The sequence below is a fragment of the Aythya ferina genome (assembly GCF_964211825.1).
Source record: "Aythya ferina genome assembly, chromosome: 3".
Taxonomy (NCBI): Eukaryota; Metazoa; Chordata; class Aves; order Anseriformes; family Anatidae; genus Aythya; species Aythya ferina.
In genome coordinates this window covers 56,120,185-56,138,589 of record NC_140298.1, presented here as the reverse complement: position 1 = coordinate 56,138,589, position 18,405 = coordinate 56,120,185, and the positions used below count along the sequence as shown (strand labels likewise).

General features: G+C 39.7%; 1 protein-coding gene across 4 annotated transcripts in view; it reads left to right on the top strand.

Moving 5' to 3' along the window:
- PHACTR2 (phosphatase and actin regulator 2) overlaps window positions 1-18,405 on the top strand; it is a 135,463-nt gene that overhangs the window by 102,957 nt on the left and 14,101 nt on the right. For 3 of the 4 annotated variants that reach the window (XM_084515857.1, XM_084515859.1, XM_084515858.1), the window contains exons 5-9: window positions 3,241-3,477; window positions 7,140-7,689; window positions 8,987-9,186; window positions 10,934-11,090; window positions 13,594-13,649. In XM_084515857.1, the coding sequence (XP_084371983.1) occupies window positions 3,241-3,477; window positions 7,140-7,689; window positions 8,987-9,186; window positions 10,934-11,090; window positions 13,594-13,649 (1,200 nt within the window). The remainder of the gene's footprint in view (window positions 1-3,240; window positions 3,478-7,139; window positions 7,690-8,986; window positions 9,187-10,933; window positions 11,091-13,593; window positions 13,650-18,405) is intronic. The other variant, XM_084515860.1, reaches the window with a different exon arrangement.

Below are 18,405 nucleotides of genomic sequence, written 5' to 3'. Positions count from 1 at the left end.
AAAACACAGAAATGTTCCAGTGGACTTGCAGTAAAAGATAGTGGTGTCCTCTCTTTTTTTCAGTGACACACTGAAAAACAAGAGGAGACTACACCAGGAAAACAAGCACAATGCCAGCAGCTTAAAAATTGACAGCTTTGGCATCGTAATAGAGTGTAATGTAGGAGACGACAGTTGATAGGTATATTTGTGAATGTTGACAAGGAGAGCCTTCCAAACCTGAGAGCAGCAGAGGAAAATCAATGAAATATTGTCTACTTCAACACACGGCTTGTTGGCAGCAAAAGCTAGTGTAATGGCCTAGTCAGGTGGGAACTGGGAATCAGTGTCTCAAGAGTAAGTGAGAAACAGCAGTTTGGGCAGGATCAGACTGACGCTGAGGGCCTTTGGGCTTGTACCTGATGAGATAAAAAGTGAAGCTAACAAAGTTAGTAAAGACAAAGATAATATGGCAATACGACATGGTAAAAGCAATGGGAAGAGCAATTCTCTTCACCATGGCTTTCGTTGTGAATACAAGAAGACTCACTAGTCAAGGCCAAGAAAAGGGCATATATGTGATCAAGGTGCAGTCAAGATTCAAAGGGAGCTGTAACTATCTGAGCAAATAGGGTTCTACTGTGCAAAAAGAGTCTGCCAGACTTTGTTATGATGTACATAACAGTATGGAAAGAACTGTCCTAGATAAAGAGATGATATCCCAGTGATGGTGAGGTATTTCAGTTAAAATCAATATTATATAAATTACCAGTTTTAATTACAACTTAAGTCTGCAAGCAGAGACTTTGATTTGAATGAACTGTTCTAATTTTGTTTTTCATTTATACATTTTAGTTATTTTTCTACAGAACTGAAAATTGTTGGTTTGGTGTCATTAAGATATTCTTACTTGCAACTAAGTAAAGATTTAGCCTTGTATTTTGTACTTTTTTTGCTAATACATAAGATAAATTCTGTGACACATTATTTAATCACTTATATAGTTGAATGTTAATCGACCAAGATTCTAAATAATCGCACTGCATTTCCTTAGAATATGGTGAGTGGAGTATTTCTTTTTAATAGGTTATTATTCTCTCCTAAAGATTTTTTTGTATGAATATGACTGGAAGCAGAACACAGTGGCAATGTATAAATACACAAATTTACAGTTGTTTCTTGGTAGTAAATAAAGTTTTAACATGCTGGACCCATAAGGAAAAGGTATATCAAGGAATGGTTTACACTTAAAATTATTTCTGATCATCATGCCCTTCAAAATTTTACCTTCTCTTGCTATGTTGCTATAATGGAACGAAAATTTTAAAATGTCCTGCTTTTTCAGAATTAAATCAGGTTTTCAACTTTGAATGAAGTTAAGTAGAGTTTCACAAGGAGATGCTGTTTGCTATAAAAGAGGAAAGCAAAATGTAACAAACATGGTTTTTTCTTCTTCCAAAGTCTTTCTCTGGTCCAGAAGAAAGAGGTAGGAAAACAAAGAGGTCATACAAGGATCTGTACTCGAAAGAATCTGCTTGCTAACTGTAAAACAATGGTTCTTGTACAACATTAGCAAAAACATATTAGTCTATCATGTGATTATTTGGGCTGGAAATAAAGGAGGAAGATGCTGGACTATTAGTCTTAATTTCTTTGGTTGTTAAAGAGACACATGTGCATGTTGCTCTTAATATCTGCAGGTGATGCATTAGGTTCATATTAACAATCCTTAAACTAGAGTTTGAAAAGGCTTTGTTTCTCAGATAAAGAATGTCGTCATTGTCCAACACAATTTTTATTTTTCATTTACTAATCTTAAAATGAAAAGATGCTGCTTATCTCTTGGGAATCTTTAACAGAAGAAGGAAAAGGGTGAGGAATGGACAGAAGATCCAGGAATGGCCACTTAATGTGTGTAAGAGTAAGGCTTTTGTAGGAACATACTTCAAGAAGTGAATTGGTTTCCTCTTTAGTGATTAAAAAAAAAAAAAAGAGAGAGAGAGAGATTGTTGGAAGTAATTTTGATATGTGCTTGGCTTCTTTGTTCCCTGACCATTGTAATTTATACTAACATGCATGTAAAGCCCATATGATTTTGACTTTATGCTCTTGGTTTTATAACATCCTTTTTCCAAAAGGCTTGGAAAGGCTATCTTGAGCCCAAATGGGCACAGAGTTGGTGTGACGGAATAAATAAAGATTCCCATCTGACTACCAGCTACAGTCTAACAACTGTAGAGATTATATTGCAAAATGTTGTGCTGACTCTAAATGGCTCATCTACATTAGTGCTAGGAATGCAGTTCCAAAGTGAATTTCCAGATCATCCCTGCTTACCATTCTTTGGTTTGCAGAGCACACAAACCAGCTTCCCTTTGAATGAAACTAAAACCAAAGCTGCATTCAGGAACTGGTGGTGCTCCCACCGCATCTGGGCATGTGGTCTACAGAACTAGGCTGAAGCTAGTCCAACATAAAATCTCATGAAGTACACACTTGGGGTTATAGGGTCCTCAGTGTTACCAGTTTTCACCCTGCAGAGCCATTCCTACTGGACTACACGATGTAGATAAAGTCGGGATTTTCATGGGCTAAGTAACTGATGATTCTTAAAACTGCAGTCTGGTGACAGTACTCAGAGTACGCAGGAGAGAAGAGCATTCCCATGGCAAATGACATCCTATTTAATTTAGCTTCATCTCTTTCTGAAGAGTAGAAATACCCTGGGGAAGATACCCAAAATAAATTTGCTGTTTCTCTGAGCAAGCAGTCTGCAGCTTAGGAGAATGGGTTCCTGCAGGGGATAGTTTCAGCTGCATAGCCATATTTGAACCTGCGGCTGAGGGAATGGCCCTGTTCACATTCAGATTCACATGAATCTGGGTTTTATAGCCTGTTGATCTCAAGAGGACTGGAAAGAATCTAAGGGAATTTGTGAGAGGAGTAAATGGTACATGTATTTCCCATGCTTTGTTTGCAGGCAGCAGTCTAGTTGGGGATGTTGAGAGTTAAGGAGGGTTCTTGGAGATCTAGAATAGGTGAGAATGAGAGAAGAGCCAGGCAAAAGTCTTCAATGAGAGGGACTTGAGTGGAGACAGATGGCGATTTTTTTTTTTCTGAAGTAATACTTCAGAAGATGAAGAAGTCTGTACTGATTCCCAAGAGCTCAAGCAGCAAAAAGTAGTCATTGTCAAGCTTGCTATTAAATGTATGTGGCATATGTTTGTGTCAGTTGGCTTCTATTCACTTTCTTATCCATAGAGAGCACTACTGATCACTGCCCAGAAATACCGGCATCCCATGCTCCACCACTACCCAAGTCTAAGCCTAAACCTAAAAAAGCTCCGCTACCACCAAAAAATGCTATTGCTGCTTCAACCACCACCAGCCATAAGAGTAATGAAGCATCTCATGCTAAAAAAAAGGGAAAGGCTCCTGCTAAGCAGCCTCCTCTCCCACCTCCAAAGCCAACAAGTCACAGTGCAAATCGGGAAGCTGGTGAGTACTGCACAGGCCGTGCCTGCTGCAGTGGGTGCATGTGCATGGGGGTGCTTGACTTTGTCTGGTGAGAACTTTTGCTTTTGTAAATAGTGGTGCTACTAAAGAGCATGCCTCTGATGTTTTTAGCTAGCTTCCCACTGAGCTCTGGTTCTGCTGTCTGCAAACACCCCAGACATCAGATGAATCACTTCGCTGTCTAACAAATGTATGCACAAAACCAAGCACAACAGAGACTATATCGAATTCCCAGGTGACATGTAAGTGTTGGTAATAAAACAACACAGAGAACTGCCAAAGAATCAGCAGGGGAAAAGGCGACTTCTGAAAACAAATACATCTGAGTTGCCCCAAAGTAAAACTTTTTTGGTTTTGCTGTAACTTTCTGCTGGAAGTAACAACTATTTCAATTAACATGAAAAGATGAGAAGATTTCAAAGAGGTAAAGGATAAAACCAGGAAGAGATCTTTAAAGATTGTTGAGTAGTGGTTGTTTTAACTGAGAAAAATAAATAAATAAATAAATAAATAAATAAGAAGAAGAATTATAAATCCTTAGAAATAGTCAGACTTGCTGAGCTTGTTGATAGCTTCTTGTGATTCTAAATATGCACTGAGAATGGAAAATGTCAGTCATCAGGCACATAATAGATGTTTTTATTACTGCACTTTTTAACCAAAATTCTGCAACGATGCTAGATTATAGGTAGCTGTTCTAAGGTACTGATCTGGAGTTTGAGTGGTTGAAATTTAGACAATAACCAAAATGAAAACACTCAAATATAATTTGAGTGCAAGAAGTATTATGACGAATGGACTGTATATATATGTGCACTGGCCAACTTATACAAACCTTGTATTTTCGATCCTCTTTGAGTCTTTCAAAGCCCTTCAGTCACTCCAGTTTTCTCTCCAAGTATACTTCTTCATAACTTGTACATTTTGGCAAGTTTTGTATTTGAAGCACACAGAAGAGGATTGTTTGAAAACATTGCAAGACTGCTAAAGTTACAATAATAACTTTGCCATAAAATATCCATTAACTTGGTATTAACTGTCCCTACTACATCAATAGACCACAAGAATAAACATTTTGAAAACCCAGAACTTGCTCCTTGTATTTCACTTGCAGCTGGAAAACACAGTTCCTCCCAGGTGAAGGAACCTAATAACAGCAGACCTTTAAGAAACAGAACAACCCATCAGATAGAGAAATGCTCAGGCAAGTGGTTGGTACCTCAGTTCTTAAATTAAAACACATTCGATTTCCAGATCTGTCTTTTAGTAGCCTTGCTGAAATTTCATGCAGTACTTGAGACCATACAGCTATAAAATATATCAATGTACCTCTTGTATAAAATAGTACATTTTCTACTAGTAATTTCTTTCAGCATTAGGTACATTGTTTTCGTTTTAAATAGGGGCAATGATTCATAAGGAGAATGTATCGGGAACAGTATTTAATACACAAGGTTTATCAGATCCCCATGAAAGTGAACAAGTGGTGCAGCCAGTGATCTAGTCCCATGAAGGAGAATAGGACTTGAGAAACTGAGGTTACTCAGAAGGTTTCCAAACTGAAACAGTATAGCTGGGAGAAAGGGGACATGAACGTAAGCATGTACTTGTGCCAAAAGGCAAATAATGGTCGTGAAATTTCTGTGTTTAATCAAAATTCAAATTTTCTACTGAAAAAGAGGCTTGACAGAAAGTTGTCAGGCAGCCCAGCTTAAAGCAACAATAGCAATAGCACTTCTGACCTGAGTGAAAGTGTGTGGGGGTGAATTTCTCTGGGAGAATTCTTTCAAGTTTTTGTATCTGATTGCAAGTCCAGGAGGGTTCTGAGAATAATGTAAGGTTTCATTCAATGGAAACATCTTTTGACGTTTTCCCAGTGATAATTATAGTGCAGCTGTATATTTGTATTGTGCTGGAGTTCTTAAGTTTAAGCACATAACTGGTTTTGTTGGCTGGGGCCTGTGTTTAAGTGCTTTGCTGGATCAGAACCAGAGCCCTTTGTTAGTACCATCTACTTACTCACTGAGGTTTCTGCTAAATAATATACAGGTTGGAGCCACCATTTATTTCCATTGCAATTAGGAACTGCCGCCTGTACCATTTCTTTGTTTCCTTTTGATTTGCTGGTAAGTGAAGTCAGTCGGTGTGGCTGGTGACTGCAGTATCAGTAGATCCCGCGCCGTGCCCCGTACAGTTACCTCACGGCACAAAGAGGGACACTGATATGCCTGAAGCCATGAGTTCCTGCAAATTTTTCCAGATGTACTGAAAGCCACACGGCTCTATAAATGTTTATAAACCATAACATTCTGCTGCAGGAGAGAACGGTGTAATGTGTCTTTTGAATTATTTTCCATCTTCTTTTAGACTAAGAGCAGTCACACTGTGAAAGCTATTTTTGTATCGTGAGCTTATTATGGCCAGTATCTGTATTTTGATTCTATCCTAATCTGCTGGGGTTTTGTTTTTATTTAAATGCTTATAAGTAAAGTAGGCCTTTCAGCAGATTTTTATTACAGCTTTCTGTTTTATTCGGTAAGCTTAGCTTCAAGGCTGCCGTGTAGCTTTATAATGCTTTCATTTGCGCTCTTGAGGTTAATGCGTTTTTACTGCAGCAGAAGTGTTTGAGTTGGATGCATTTTGATGAAGAAGACTGAATTTTAAGGTGGTTGTCAGTTTTATTGCTTTTTAAATGCAAGTCAGAATTCTGAAGCTCCCAGTCCAAGTGATGTGTGCATCAACACAGCCATCAGAAACGTGGCTGGGATGCACATGGGGCATACCTTGCTAGCTGAGCTCTCTTGCAAACCTGGGCACTGACTAGAGCCAAGGTGCAACCATATATGCTTCAGTATAGTATCACAACAGCAGACAGAAACATTACCAGCCAGTTCGTGCAACTAGTGTCAAAATCTTGTGTTACCACATTTTCAAGGCTACTTGAGTTGGTCACTGTCAAGACAAAGAGCTCCAGTATATACAGAAGGCCTGCAGTGCCTCTTTCCTTCTGGACATCATTTGTGCAGAATGAGATCATTGTTTTCCAACTCTGTTTTATGGACATACCAATCTGTACTCAAAATTACGTCTCATTTTACTGTCCCTCTGCTGCTTGACATTAACTAGGAGCATGCTACTTGCAAGAACATTGTGAAATGTAATTAACTGATGCTCTCAATGGTCCTGATGTTCATTGAAAGGTGTGAGGAAAATCATATTGTTCTCCTACTGCTCAGACCATAAAAATCACATAATAGAAAAGGTCAGACAATTTTCTTGGTCCCGTAGCATTTTTTTATTTATTTTTTAACTCGGGCAAGAAACGTTTTGGAAAAAAAGTAGTGGATGATGTCCAGGCAACTTCTAATGGGCCAACACAGAATGCTAGGATCAAAATCTCACCTATTTCTAAGATTGATCCCCTTCACTGATCTTCGACAAGTATTCATCATTTCAGTCTTCCCATCTCTAAAGCTGAATTGTGAATTCGAACCTTTACTCATCTCAAGCATATATATGAAGAGTTATAGAAGTATCAAGTGTAGTTTTTTCATTTTTATCAGCATACAAAGCAATTCATGCAGAAAGGTGCAAAAAATGCATAGTTGCGAGACTGTAAAATGCTTTTTCTTTTCTTATTTTAGCTAGTTCTAGTTCCTCACATGCTAAAAAAGCACCAGTCTCCAAGTCTTCTTCATCGCCATCTCCTTCGTCCACATCATCTCATTCCAAAGCCTCTAAGGAGACTTCCAGCAAATCGGGCACATCAGGGACTCCCAGGGGCAAGAAGAAAGCTGGCAAGCAGTCAGCCCCACGAACAGCACCAGATGGGGCAGCTTCTTCCCCCTCAGGTGCCACAGCCAACAGGTTGGAAGTGAAGGCAGAAAAATCTGAGCCTGAGCAGCCTTCCATAGTAATTTCTGAAACAGAGGACGTAGACCAACGGAGCAAGCTGGTTGTCCCCCCTCCTCCCACCACAGCTCCTCCTCCACCTCCACCTCCTTTTCCTGCTGCAGCTGGTCAGCCCGCTGTCTCCTCAGATGCCCAAGATGCACCAGAGGGCTCGGTAGCCAGGCCATCCATCCCTGGATCAGATATGAAACCTCTTCTCCAGGCTGAGCAAGGCACAAATGACAACCTGAGCAGTACAGCCCAAGATGGTGGTCCAGATGCTAGTGGAGAAGACTCAAAAAGGTGAGATGGTCATTGGTAAGTCATTGCTGTCATGGGTAAGTGGCAAAGCCTGTAGGAACCCACGTTTCTAGTGTTACCTTTGCATAAAGGATGCTGTAGGCATGCTGACTGGTAATTTGTGTCCATTTCTTAGGGGCATCCCAGCACAATTTGCCCCTTGTGAACATCTTGGAGCCATTCACCCATAATATTTAATGATTCCCCATGATGGCATTTCTCATCATGTGCCACCTGTATTGCTGCCTGGCTGAATACTGACCACTGCAGTCAACAGCTCAGCTAGCCACAGATAACACTTTTATTTCTCTCTCATAAAGGCAAGCAAGAAAGGATGCTTAATTAAAAGTTTGTTATTTAAAAAAAATATATATATATATTTTTTGGGGGGAATATCATTTAAAATCTCATTGATAAAGCTCTCGATTCAGTAGCTGAATTCACTTGCAGACTTAATGACAGTTTTAAGCATTGGTTAGTAAATGTTTGGTCTGTTACTGCCTAATAGCTTTTCTAAGTCTCAGATATTATAAAATCTAGTCAAGAACAAAGTCATAATTATATTTTTTACGCAAAATAGTTGGCAGCAAAAAAGCAACTAGCTTATTAATCTGTCTTTTCCCTGCCACAAGACCCAGTGTCTTTCATAACAACCCAAGAGGTTTTGGTCTAGATGCCAGTGACCGAGAGAGTTTCCTTGAAATAGAGGGAGCCTTGCTGGTACATCTGTGCCAATGTTGCATTCCTGTGCTGCTTCTCCCTTTTCTCTACCCTTCGTTTACACAAAGGATTTTCCCAAGGCAGAGGGCCCTCTGCTGCCGATTTCCATATTCATCAGTGATAGAAATGAATGTTTTGCACCCAACAGCAATAAAACTATATTTGCAGTAAATAGAGTCAGGCTTCCAGAAGAGGAAGCTTTGCAATCCTGCCTGCTCTCTGACTGAGTCCTCTCACCCCCAACTTTATGAGCTGTTTCTCTCCTCTCATTAGCTTTTATGTAGTTGGTACTATCCCACAAGAAATAAATAAGAACAATGATGTTTCTGTACAGACTTTGCAGCTCATCTTTTTAGACTGTTTGCATCTTTCTTCTTAACACGCTTATCCATAAACAGATACGTACACCCATGCACATATATATACATTGCATATGTTTTACCTACATACAGTTTTAGAGAAAGAAGTTAGTTTGAGCAGCAGAACTTTTATTTTCATGGTTGCTTATGCAGGCTCTCTCCCATTCATGTTCTCTACTGCTTGCGTTAATGTGACACTGTGTCTGCTTATGAATTCATAGCCTGGCTACCAAGGATGACCAAGAAGCAGAGGCACCTGACCAGACCCACTCTGAACCACTGGAGGAGGCGTCTGATGCTGCTGCCCCTCCTGAGAGTGAAAGCAGCAGAGAGAGCCACAGCAGCGACTCGGACTCTGACGGGCCGATCCTGTACACAGATGATGACGATGACGACGATGATGATAATGCTAGTGCTGAAAGTAAGCCCCTAACAAGAAGAGGGTGCTGGGGAGGGGTGGCCATCTTAGGGTATATCTAACATCCAGTTGTCCTGGGCTGGCTCAGGGAGCCTGCTAAGCTGCTGTGGTTGCCAGATTGCTAACTGGAGCTCGCTGGTTGCATGCAGTCCATGATTCCTACACCCAATGAGTTGTTGTGTAGATGACCCCACTAAGCTGTGGCCTGCAAGAGAGCAAAGACTTTGGGACAGAGCTGCAAGCAGGCCTATCAGTCTGTGGGTGATTCTCTTCCAGGATGTGGTGCTACTGCAGGGCATCCCACCAACATGTTGCAGTCCACCCTTTGCACATTACATTATGTGACCATGCCTGACCCCTGTTTAGCAAAGTAAAGAGAGGAGGATATGGCTGCATGGCATGGTTTTAGATGATGTAGTGTTGTACCTTGTGGTGAATGAGAAATGAGTATCCTTCTCCCTTCCCAGACAATTGTGATCAAAAACCTGCTGGGCCCCAGATCAAGCATTGCATAGTTGGGAGTGGAGGTGGAAGTAGTGGGTTCAGGAGAACAGGGTAGGACAAGGCCTCCACGTTAGGGCATCAGCCCTAAGTTTTATTGATCGGGGCTTGCCCATGTAATGAATCTTTACCGTTAAAGCACCAGTGTGGCTTTGAACTGACTTGCACTAGAGATCTTGTGGGAATGAGGTGACTGGGGAAGTTGCTACATGGCAACCCAAATGCTACATGAGCCCCCAAATGGCTCAGCATCATGTAGCCACCATTCCAGGCTGCTGCTTACAGCGGAGCACACCCGCCTCCAAGAGGACCGGCTCTCACTGGACAGTCCTCAGCAGCTTCTGGAAAGTCCTGCAGGAGATCCAAGGGCAAGGCACATAACAGCATGAACACTGGTGCAGCAGAAGGTGAAGTGCCAGATAGCTTGAGACACTGAAGTCTTCTGCAGTTCTCCCTTTGGTCTGAATACCATCCAAAGTGGTAGCAACTAAAAATTCATCAATTCAGACAGCAGCAGTGTCTTAATAAGAAGTGAAGTGGGAGCCTGTGACCTTAACAAACTGTCATACATCATAAAATTCTGTCATCATAGGACATAGGTAGCCCTCTCGGTCAGAATAATGAGAGACAAGGGAAGTTGTTCCACAGCTGGCTGATGCTAACACAGGCAAGATGGTGTGTCTGTTTTCCCTACTGTATCTGCTTTACGGGTGAAGAGATTGCTTCAGTGCCTAGGGCATCCTGCCTAGAATACTTTACAAGTTCTCAGAGAGTTTTTCATTTTATTCAACTTTTTTTTTTTTTTTTAACAATTTAAAGATGAAAGCAATATACAAGAAATAAGTAGCATTACATTGGGACTAAAAAGAAAAGAATGAGAAAGATGAGAGAACAAGACTTTGTTCTCATTTTCATTTAAAGATTAAGAAAAAAGCAGCATTTTGCTAACAGTACTAAGTAGATAAATAAATCAACCTGTAATGTATCAGACTTCAAAGACACATAAATGTAAATTTGTCCTTGTAAAGCTCCTCTGTCATTTAGGCTGTTAGCTTTTTCATGCAAGTCTTCCAACTTTTTATTGTTGTGAGCCGAGTTGAAACTATTTCCCTTTTGATGTTAATTAAAATTCTTCTCCTGCATGTTGGAACAAGGCTGCTTTGGGGAGGTATTAAAGTCCTTACTCAGAGTTTGTGTTTGTAACCTAAGCATGAATGAACTAAATTTACCCTCCTCTTCCTTTCCTCAGGCTCTTTGGCAAGTAAAATTCGTCGTAGGGATACTCTTGCTATCAAACTTGGCAACAGACCATCTAAGAAAGAATTAGAAGACAAAAACATCTTGCAGTGCACATCTGAAGAGGAGAGGCAGGAAATCAGACATCAGATTGGAACAAAGCTAGTGAGGTATTAGTTGCAGTGTAAATGTGTTTTTACTGGGTGGAGGTGGAGGAAGATGGTGAATAACATTAGGTTCATATTTTAAATTCAGCCCAATATGCAGTGCACGATCTTCATGGTAAAACTGTCTGGAAAAATTAAAATTAAAATTGTATTTTAATTTCTCACAAAACTTTAAAATGTCCATCTTAGATTTTTGTTCTGCAGGAGACAAACCTAGAGCTTCAGGGGCTGAGTTTGTTTGTTTGTTTTTTGGTTTTGTTTGTTTTTGTTTGATTGTTTGTTTTACATAGGAATAAAAATGACTCCAGAATAATTGGTGCCATGGTTCAAGCGTTTCCTCATGCTGGTTAGCAAGGACTTGAACTTACGTGTCCCCCTCTCAGTCAAGAGTTATAGTTTCAGACACACAAAGTATGCCTGTGCATGTTCTTCCCTTATGTTCCTTCCCACCCTTCTCCTGTTATCTAAATGATTAATTATTCATGTATTGGTTCCAATAAAAGAAATAAATAGAGACTGACTGCAGATCAGTAGTGTGCTCACCTCTGAGCATGTCTTTCTCATGCTCCTAACTGCTGTGGGACATACATTACTTTCTGCTCCTGAACTTGAGAACATTGCGTTAAAAAAATTTTCAAGTAAATAAAAAAAAGTTTTCACTTTTATTTTTACAAACCTTAAAAAAAATCATCCAAAGTGTTAATTTTCTTTTTTAAAGTCTCTGAGAACAGACTACAATACATGTGGATTTTCCCAGGCCTGTCGTTGTTTCTCTTGTGCTCAGCAATGTAGCTCAGGCAGGCTTGGAGGATGTCCTGTGTTTGTTAGATTTCCAGATACTGGGCAGTACAGCCAGTGCTACTCCAGTACAGAAGCCCAGCAGCCCGGGCCCAGCACTTAGCACATGTGCTGAGGTGCTCTGTGAATTGCATGGCTAGCTAAATAATTTATTTCATTCCCTAACTGTGAGAGGCATACATCTTTTTTGTAGAGCCCAAAGGTCATTTTTCTCCTGCTAATAAAGAAGCCTGGTTGTTATCAGTGCTTTCCTAACCAAATTCCAGCTCTGGTAATCACATCCTGCCTATCTGTATTCCCCCTGGGGCTTACAGTGAACAAGCTGCTCTTTGATTCCTGCCCTCAGCTCTCCTGCCTGGCATTGCCAGTTCTGCCAGGCTGGCACCCTCACCACACAGTCATAAAATAGATGTGCAAAGCTTATGGTGCCTGGTACAATGCCAGGTGCAATACCTGTGCTGAGAGGTTTGAAATCACAACTGAATTTATGGCATCTTCTTTTAAAATTCCCAATGTCGTGGTCAGCACCTAAGAGCAGAGATCTGGTGGAAAAGTATCTGAAGGCAGTGGAAGTCCTGTTCCCACAGCCCAGTGAGTGCTGGGTCAGGAACTTCCTGCAGCATGGGCTTGTTCACTCCTTTCAAACCTCCTCACAATCCGAAAATCACATGAACACAATGGAAATTTTGTACGTAATGAGACCTGGAGCTGTTAAAAAAAAATAGAAGGTCTGCTACTGAAGCAGTCCATTACCAGAAATGATCCCCCCCATAGTGTAACTGGAAACCAGTCTCTTCATAACAGTGTTTTTTCTACATTCCTTACCAGAAAGTCCCTGTTTAAATCAAAACTCAGCTCTGCAGTCTCATTTGATGGCCACAAGCACACTCCACACCATCCTCTTTGTCTCCAGGTGTCACAGAAATGCTAAGGGTTGTTGGAATCAGGTGGCTTTCATGAGGCCACAAATGGTCTGTAGTGAGCTAGGAGGATTGCTGGGCAGAGGGGATTTCCAACTGTTAAGACATTTGCAACATCAGTTTTACTGCTGAAATTTTTCTTGCTCCTTTTCTCAAGCAAACATGTGAACTTGTTTATTAAACACAAAGACAACATCCACCATGTTCTGTACTATATAGACCAGAAAATGAATATCTCAGATATTTCTTAAATGGTCATTTTTATATATAAGTAACTAAATAAAATCAAGTGTTGATAGAAACTCCACAATTTCAACGTGCTTGCAAATTGATGAGGAATGCTCCACTTATGTTTTGTTAAAACAAAATAAAACAAAACAAAACACACACGATTTGCATTCAAAACACCTGAGAATAATCTTATGCTTGCACAGCTTATCGTAATTGTGATACCTGGGGACAAAAAAGGTTTATGAACTCTTTCATAAAATTATACCTCTAAATGAGGAATTTAAATTTGCTGGTACAATTTCTGTAATATTGTGCAAGTATCACTTATGTGTTCAAGTGGTGAGAATATAAATGTTAAAATAAATGCCCAGTCAGTAGTGAGGTTACATGCCCAGGTATTATAACTACATGTGGAAATTGTCTGTGGTTGAATACCTCAACTGGAAATGAATAGCTTTATAAGAATGGCTATGTAAGACATCTTTTAAGCTGCATTACAAATCATCAGGTGTTATTTAGATCTGGTTTAAAATCAGTCACCTACTTTGTTCTTACAGGAGACTTAGCCAGAGGCCTACAACTGAAGAGCTAGAACAAAGAAATATCCTAAAGCGTAAGTATTTTATTCAGGTTTAAGTTAATACTTAGAAAGTGATCACAGCATATTTTGGATTCATATGGTGGCCTGGTCCTTGTTACTCTAGTGTTAGATCCATAATTGGAGAGTAATTATGTTCTTTAAAATCACAAGTCAACGCTAGACTTATATGCTAACCTGTAGCTGTGAAAAATGCATATATTCAAGATGCTGCATTTTTCTTGTCACAATCCCACTTCTTGAAACCAGTCACAAAGCCCAGAAATGAATTAGATACCCCTTAGAAGTAGTTCAAGGCTGGTTAAACTTCCACCTATTTTTTCTGAGAAGGAAGAGGGAATATCAGTAGGAGTTAGAGGTGGGATACAAGGACAGAGTTTGGAAAGTGAACTAAGAAGAAAGGTGAAGTATTCAGAGGAAAGGGGACAGGCATATGCCAACTGCTTCAGCATGTTGGTCCTTACATCCATTTCTGAAATAAATGTATTTATTTGTCTTGTGTATTGAAACTTGGATAGTACATTCCTATTTAATATCTTTCTGATGATTTAATCATTCTTCAGTATCCCTGTAGAAAAATTTAAGTCTGTGATTCAAATAGGGGTAGATCTTTGGAAAACTAGATGTTTACATTCTATACTTACTTTCCAATTTAGTTATGCTGTTTTTGTTTTTAGGCTGGTAAACTCTTTAGAACACACATTTTTTGTCTTTATGAATCTTTTTATAATATAGATATTATCTAATCATGCACTGTAACAATTGCCATGCCCAGCTCCAGCTAGCCCTGTATTCTTTCTGCAGGAGAGGCTAGTAGTTGATGAAGAAATAAACAATACAAACATTTACAAGGAAGAAAATGCACTTGGAAGTGTTTCACACATAGCAACAAATCTCAGAACTCATCTATTCTATGTGTGTGTGTATATATATATATATATATATATATATATATATAAATTTCTATACTTGATGTAGCTGAAAGAGCAGTTATAATGCAGTTGTTTCCAACAATTTTTCAAAAACTATGGAGTTCGTCTGTGTAACCCTGTCACACAGCATGCCAAGGGAAGAAAAGCTAATAGGCTGTTTTCCTGACAAAGTCTATGGACTGATCACTGTCACCTGTTCCGGCCAGCAGATCAAGGAGGAATAAGAATTACTGGCTTTAGGGCAACTATCTGCGCTAATAAAATCATTTTGCTGCTGTGCAAGCTCTTCAAAGTCAAATAGTGTCATGTCTTATTGAAAAGGGGAAGCTACTGTTTCTGCATTATGGTGCACAAGTTCAAGGGACTCCTGTCCAATCCATAATGTGAATGAGCTTTCTAAGGGCATAATTTCTTAACCTGTACATTGCATAGTCATAATAAAGATAAAATGGGAAATACAGAAGCATTTTACGTGACAAGCAGCTCACGCTGAACTAGGTGAGAAAGGTAATTCCAAAACATCTTTGGTGATTCAGGATATGGACACTGAGGTGAGAACAGCAGCTGGGCTTCTTATGCTCTCTGTCTAGCTAATCTCTAGATAACTGATCTACCAACATATTTATAGTGTATTTAGTATCGCCTTTGCCACTGTTTATTCTGGTCACTGATTTTGCAATAAGTAGCTCAAGACTGGAAAGCAGTTAATAGATTTCTACTCCTGTTTCAGCTTGTTTACTTGATGTTTTTGGCAGCAAACCATGCTTTGCACTCAATACCTCTTCGCTGTTCCTCTGTAGCCAGCCATCCTTCCCTGCTGCTTCCCTGTGTCTGGCTTAACGGTGCAAGGGAGAGCAAAAATAAGTGCTGAAACACAGACGTATAAGTGGAAAATAAATAAATAAAAGCAGAACCACTGACAAGCAGATGTAGAATACACAACTGCTTTTTGCTCATCACAGAGATATAAAATATTTCAAGTTAATCTCTAAAAAGCAAAGCAAACACAAGAAAAGACAGTGTTTGTGATGACAGTCTGACTCAGAGCCCTTCGAGTGTGCAAGTTTTCTCTCAGCTCTAAAACCTGCATATCATTTATCAAAATTATGGCATTCCCTTCCTGTGGATCATTCAGAAATGTTTACATCTCTTAAATGCCTTTGTTGTTGTAGGCAACTTTTGTGAATAAGTTGGGATTCCTTTCATAAGGCTTCCTTCCTCCTTTTTAAGTATTGCGTGGGGAAAATTATTGCTTGTATGTAAACTGCAACCAAGGAAAAGTATTGTTTTGAGTAATATTTATCAGACTTTGAGGTTACATTAAGTGGTAAAGGTCCAAATGTTTATTTCAGGATTAAGTTCAGCCCAAATCTTTCAAGAGGTTCAGAAAAAGTCTGAATGTTTTCTGTATTTCCATTTAAAATGAGGAAATCTGTGTTGCAAGATTTGTTTTGATAATATTACCAGATAAACCAGTTGCTGAAAATCCTGTAACTGAGTAAAACTGCAAAACATTGCAGGCTGCTTTGTGTAAAAACAATTTGGGTAAAACTATCTGAATTTTTGAGTCTTCCCACACTAAAACAGAGTTATGATAGCTGAAGAGTCCACTCAAAGGAATAGATAGAGCCTTGTGGTTTTAGTGCAGACAGGTTTCTTGTGTACTGGCTCTGAGCTGGTAGTATTTATAGCATTGTATTATTGCAAAAAAAAAAAAAAATTAGAATTTTAGATTAAGATAATTGTATTTTTTTCTGTATCTGTAAAGGATACAGATCTGTATCTGTAAAGGATAGTGAACTTTTTGTCCGGTGCACCTGCACACTTGCCAGTACTGGCTTTGAGAAAGCAGTGTTTAGCCCTTGGTGCTAGTTAGGGAATATTAATGATTGTCTTTTCTTGTAAAACCGGGAAAGAGAAGCCGCTTTCTGTGTTCCACAGCATTCCAAGAGGGAGGCGCTTTGTTTGTCTTTTCTTTTTCTTTCCTCAGCAAGCCCACAGAGAAGTCTAAACATAGCTAATCCCCACAGGGACACAATGGAAAGTTCAGTTTCATGCTCCTGGAGTGCTTTCTGGTCAAGAGCAGAACAGTCCTCGGGCAGAGCAAATCCTCTCTTCTCTTCTCCCCTTCTGCTGTGAAGCAGATGTCCTGCAGAAACAGAAGTTGACAGGATTTAATGAGGCAGACGCTGCAGGAGCGATAACATATAGATGCCAAGGAAGCCGTTTATTCTACTTTGACCACTGGGCTTTTTAACCGGAGACCGTGATACTAAATAAAATGGTTTCAGCTCGGAGTCAAGTGCCCATTTGACCTGTGTGCTGCTGTGCCTCCCAGGAGCTGCAGTCAGGGAAGGAGGAAAGCCACAGCTTGCTGGGACCTGACCAGAGAGTGCTGCAAGCAAAAGGCAATTGCTCAGCTGGTCCTTTGCCAGTGCGGCTCCGCAGCAGTTTGAGGAGGGGACTTGGAGCTGGGAACACACTGTTTATGTTTTCCTTCTCCACATCCTACAGATCAGATCTGCTTTTAAGGTGGAATGCAGTCAGAAAGGTGTTTCAGTGTGTTAATGTGTTTCTGTTTGGGCAAGTCAGTCAGTTCATACCTGCAGCTGGAACAGCCTCTGGGTGGGATTGTCCATGACACCTGAAGGAGAAGGAGCACAAGGCCCATTATTTTTAGCTCAATGCATCTTCTTAAATCACTGTGGCAACTTTCAAAACTTTACAAGACAAAAAAAAATGCATTATAGGTGTTATTCTTAGTAAGAATTTGTGTCAGGGCAGTGTTTCTGTTGTGCTCAGCAGTCTGGAGAGATGCAATAAGTGCTTTAGGTACAAGGGAGAGTGGTCAGTGCCAGGAACTAGCGGCCTTTGGCCTAACAGCACGTTCAGAATATAAACAGCAGCCACCAGATTTCAGTCGCTTTACTTCAGCTCTTGAGTTTTCTTTCTAGAAGTAAGTCAATTTGAATATGTAACTGTGTGTGTATATCCACTGATGTGCATTATCCAGTTGCATCTTTTTTGCTACTGGAGAATTTCTATGAGGTAATACTGAAGTGACTCAGTTCCTGAAGGGGCAAAAATTTGTATGTCAAACAAATTCCAGATAAATGGAACCCCAGATTAATAATTTGTGCTTAAGTACTGTGCATTGAGTTGCTTAAACAAAACCCTACAGATGACTTACCTGTCCTAAAAAAGCTAGAGAGCTTTTGATTTTGTTAGGTGAAGATGTCATAAAAAGAGTTCTTATCTAAAGTCAAATCCTTAAATATACACAACTTATTTATTACTAGGTATGTCAGTAATAATAATAATAAAGTTTAAGTAAATTTATCTTTAACTCTCAATTTTTTCAGTTTACTCAGTTACAGATCCTTACAGATCCATTTCTTCATGATTTAAGAGAAAAGCTATTAATAGACCATGAATTATGTTCACATTTCAGTATCAATAAAAGCACCATCAACAATAGATCCAACCTAATTCTCACTGCAAGCCCTTGCAATTGCATCTTGCTAATAGAAATCTGGGGTTGGTGTTGGGATCTTCTCCCAGAACAGTTCTTGGGCTGGTTCTTGTTACTGTCTTTTTTTTTTTTTAAAAAAAAAAAAAAAAGTCACTTGTCCTTCTTTCCACTGTATTATTCTTACATGAGAGCAATGAAATGTGCAAGTGCTGTTAGGTGACGTGTCACCTAACACGTGTCCAGTGTACCAGCCATAACATGGAACCTTTTTGCAGCTAGGTTGCCTGTAGTAACACTGCAGGCTGGCCATAGCAGACAGTGTTGAACAACACTGGAATTTAAAAGTGCCTTTTCGCCTATGTAGGTT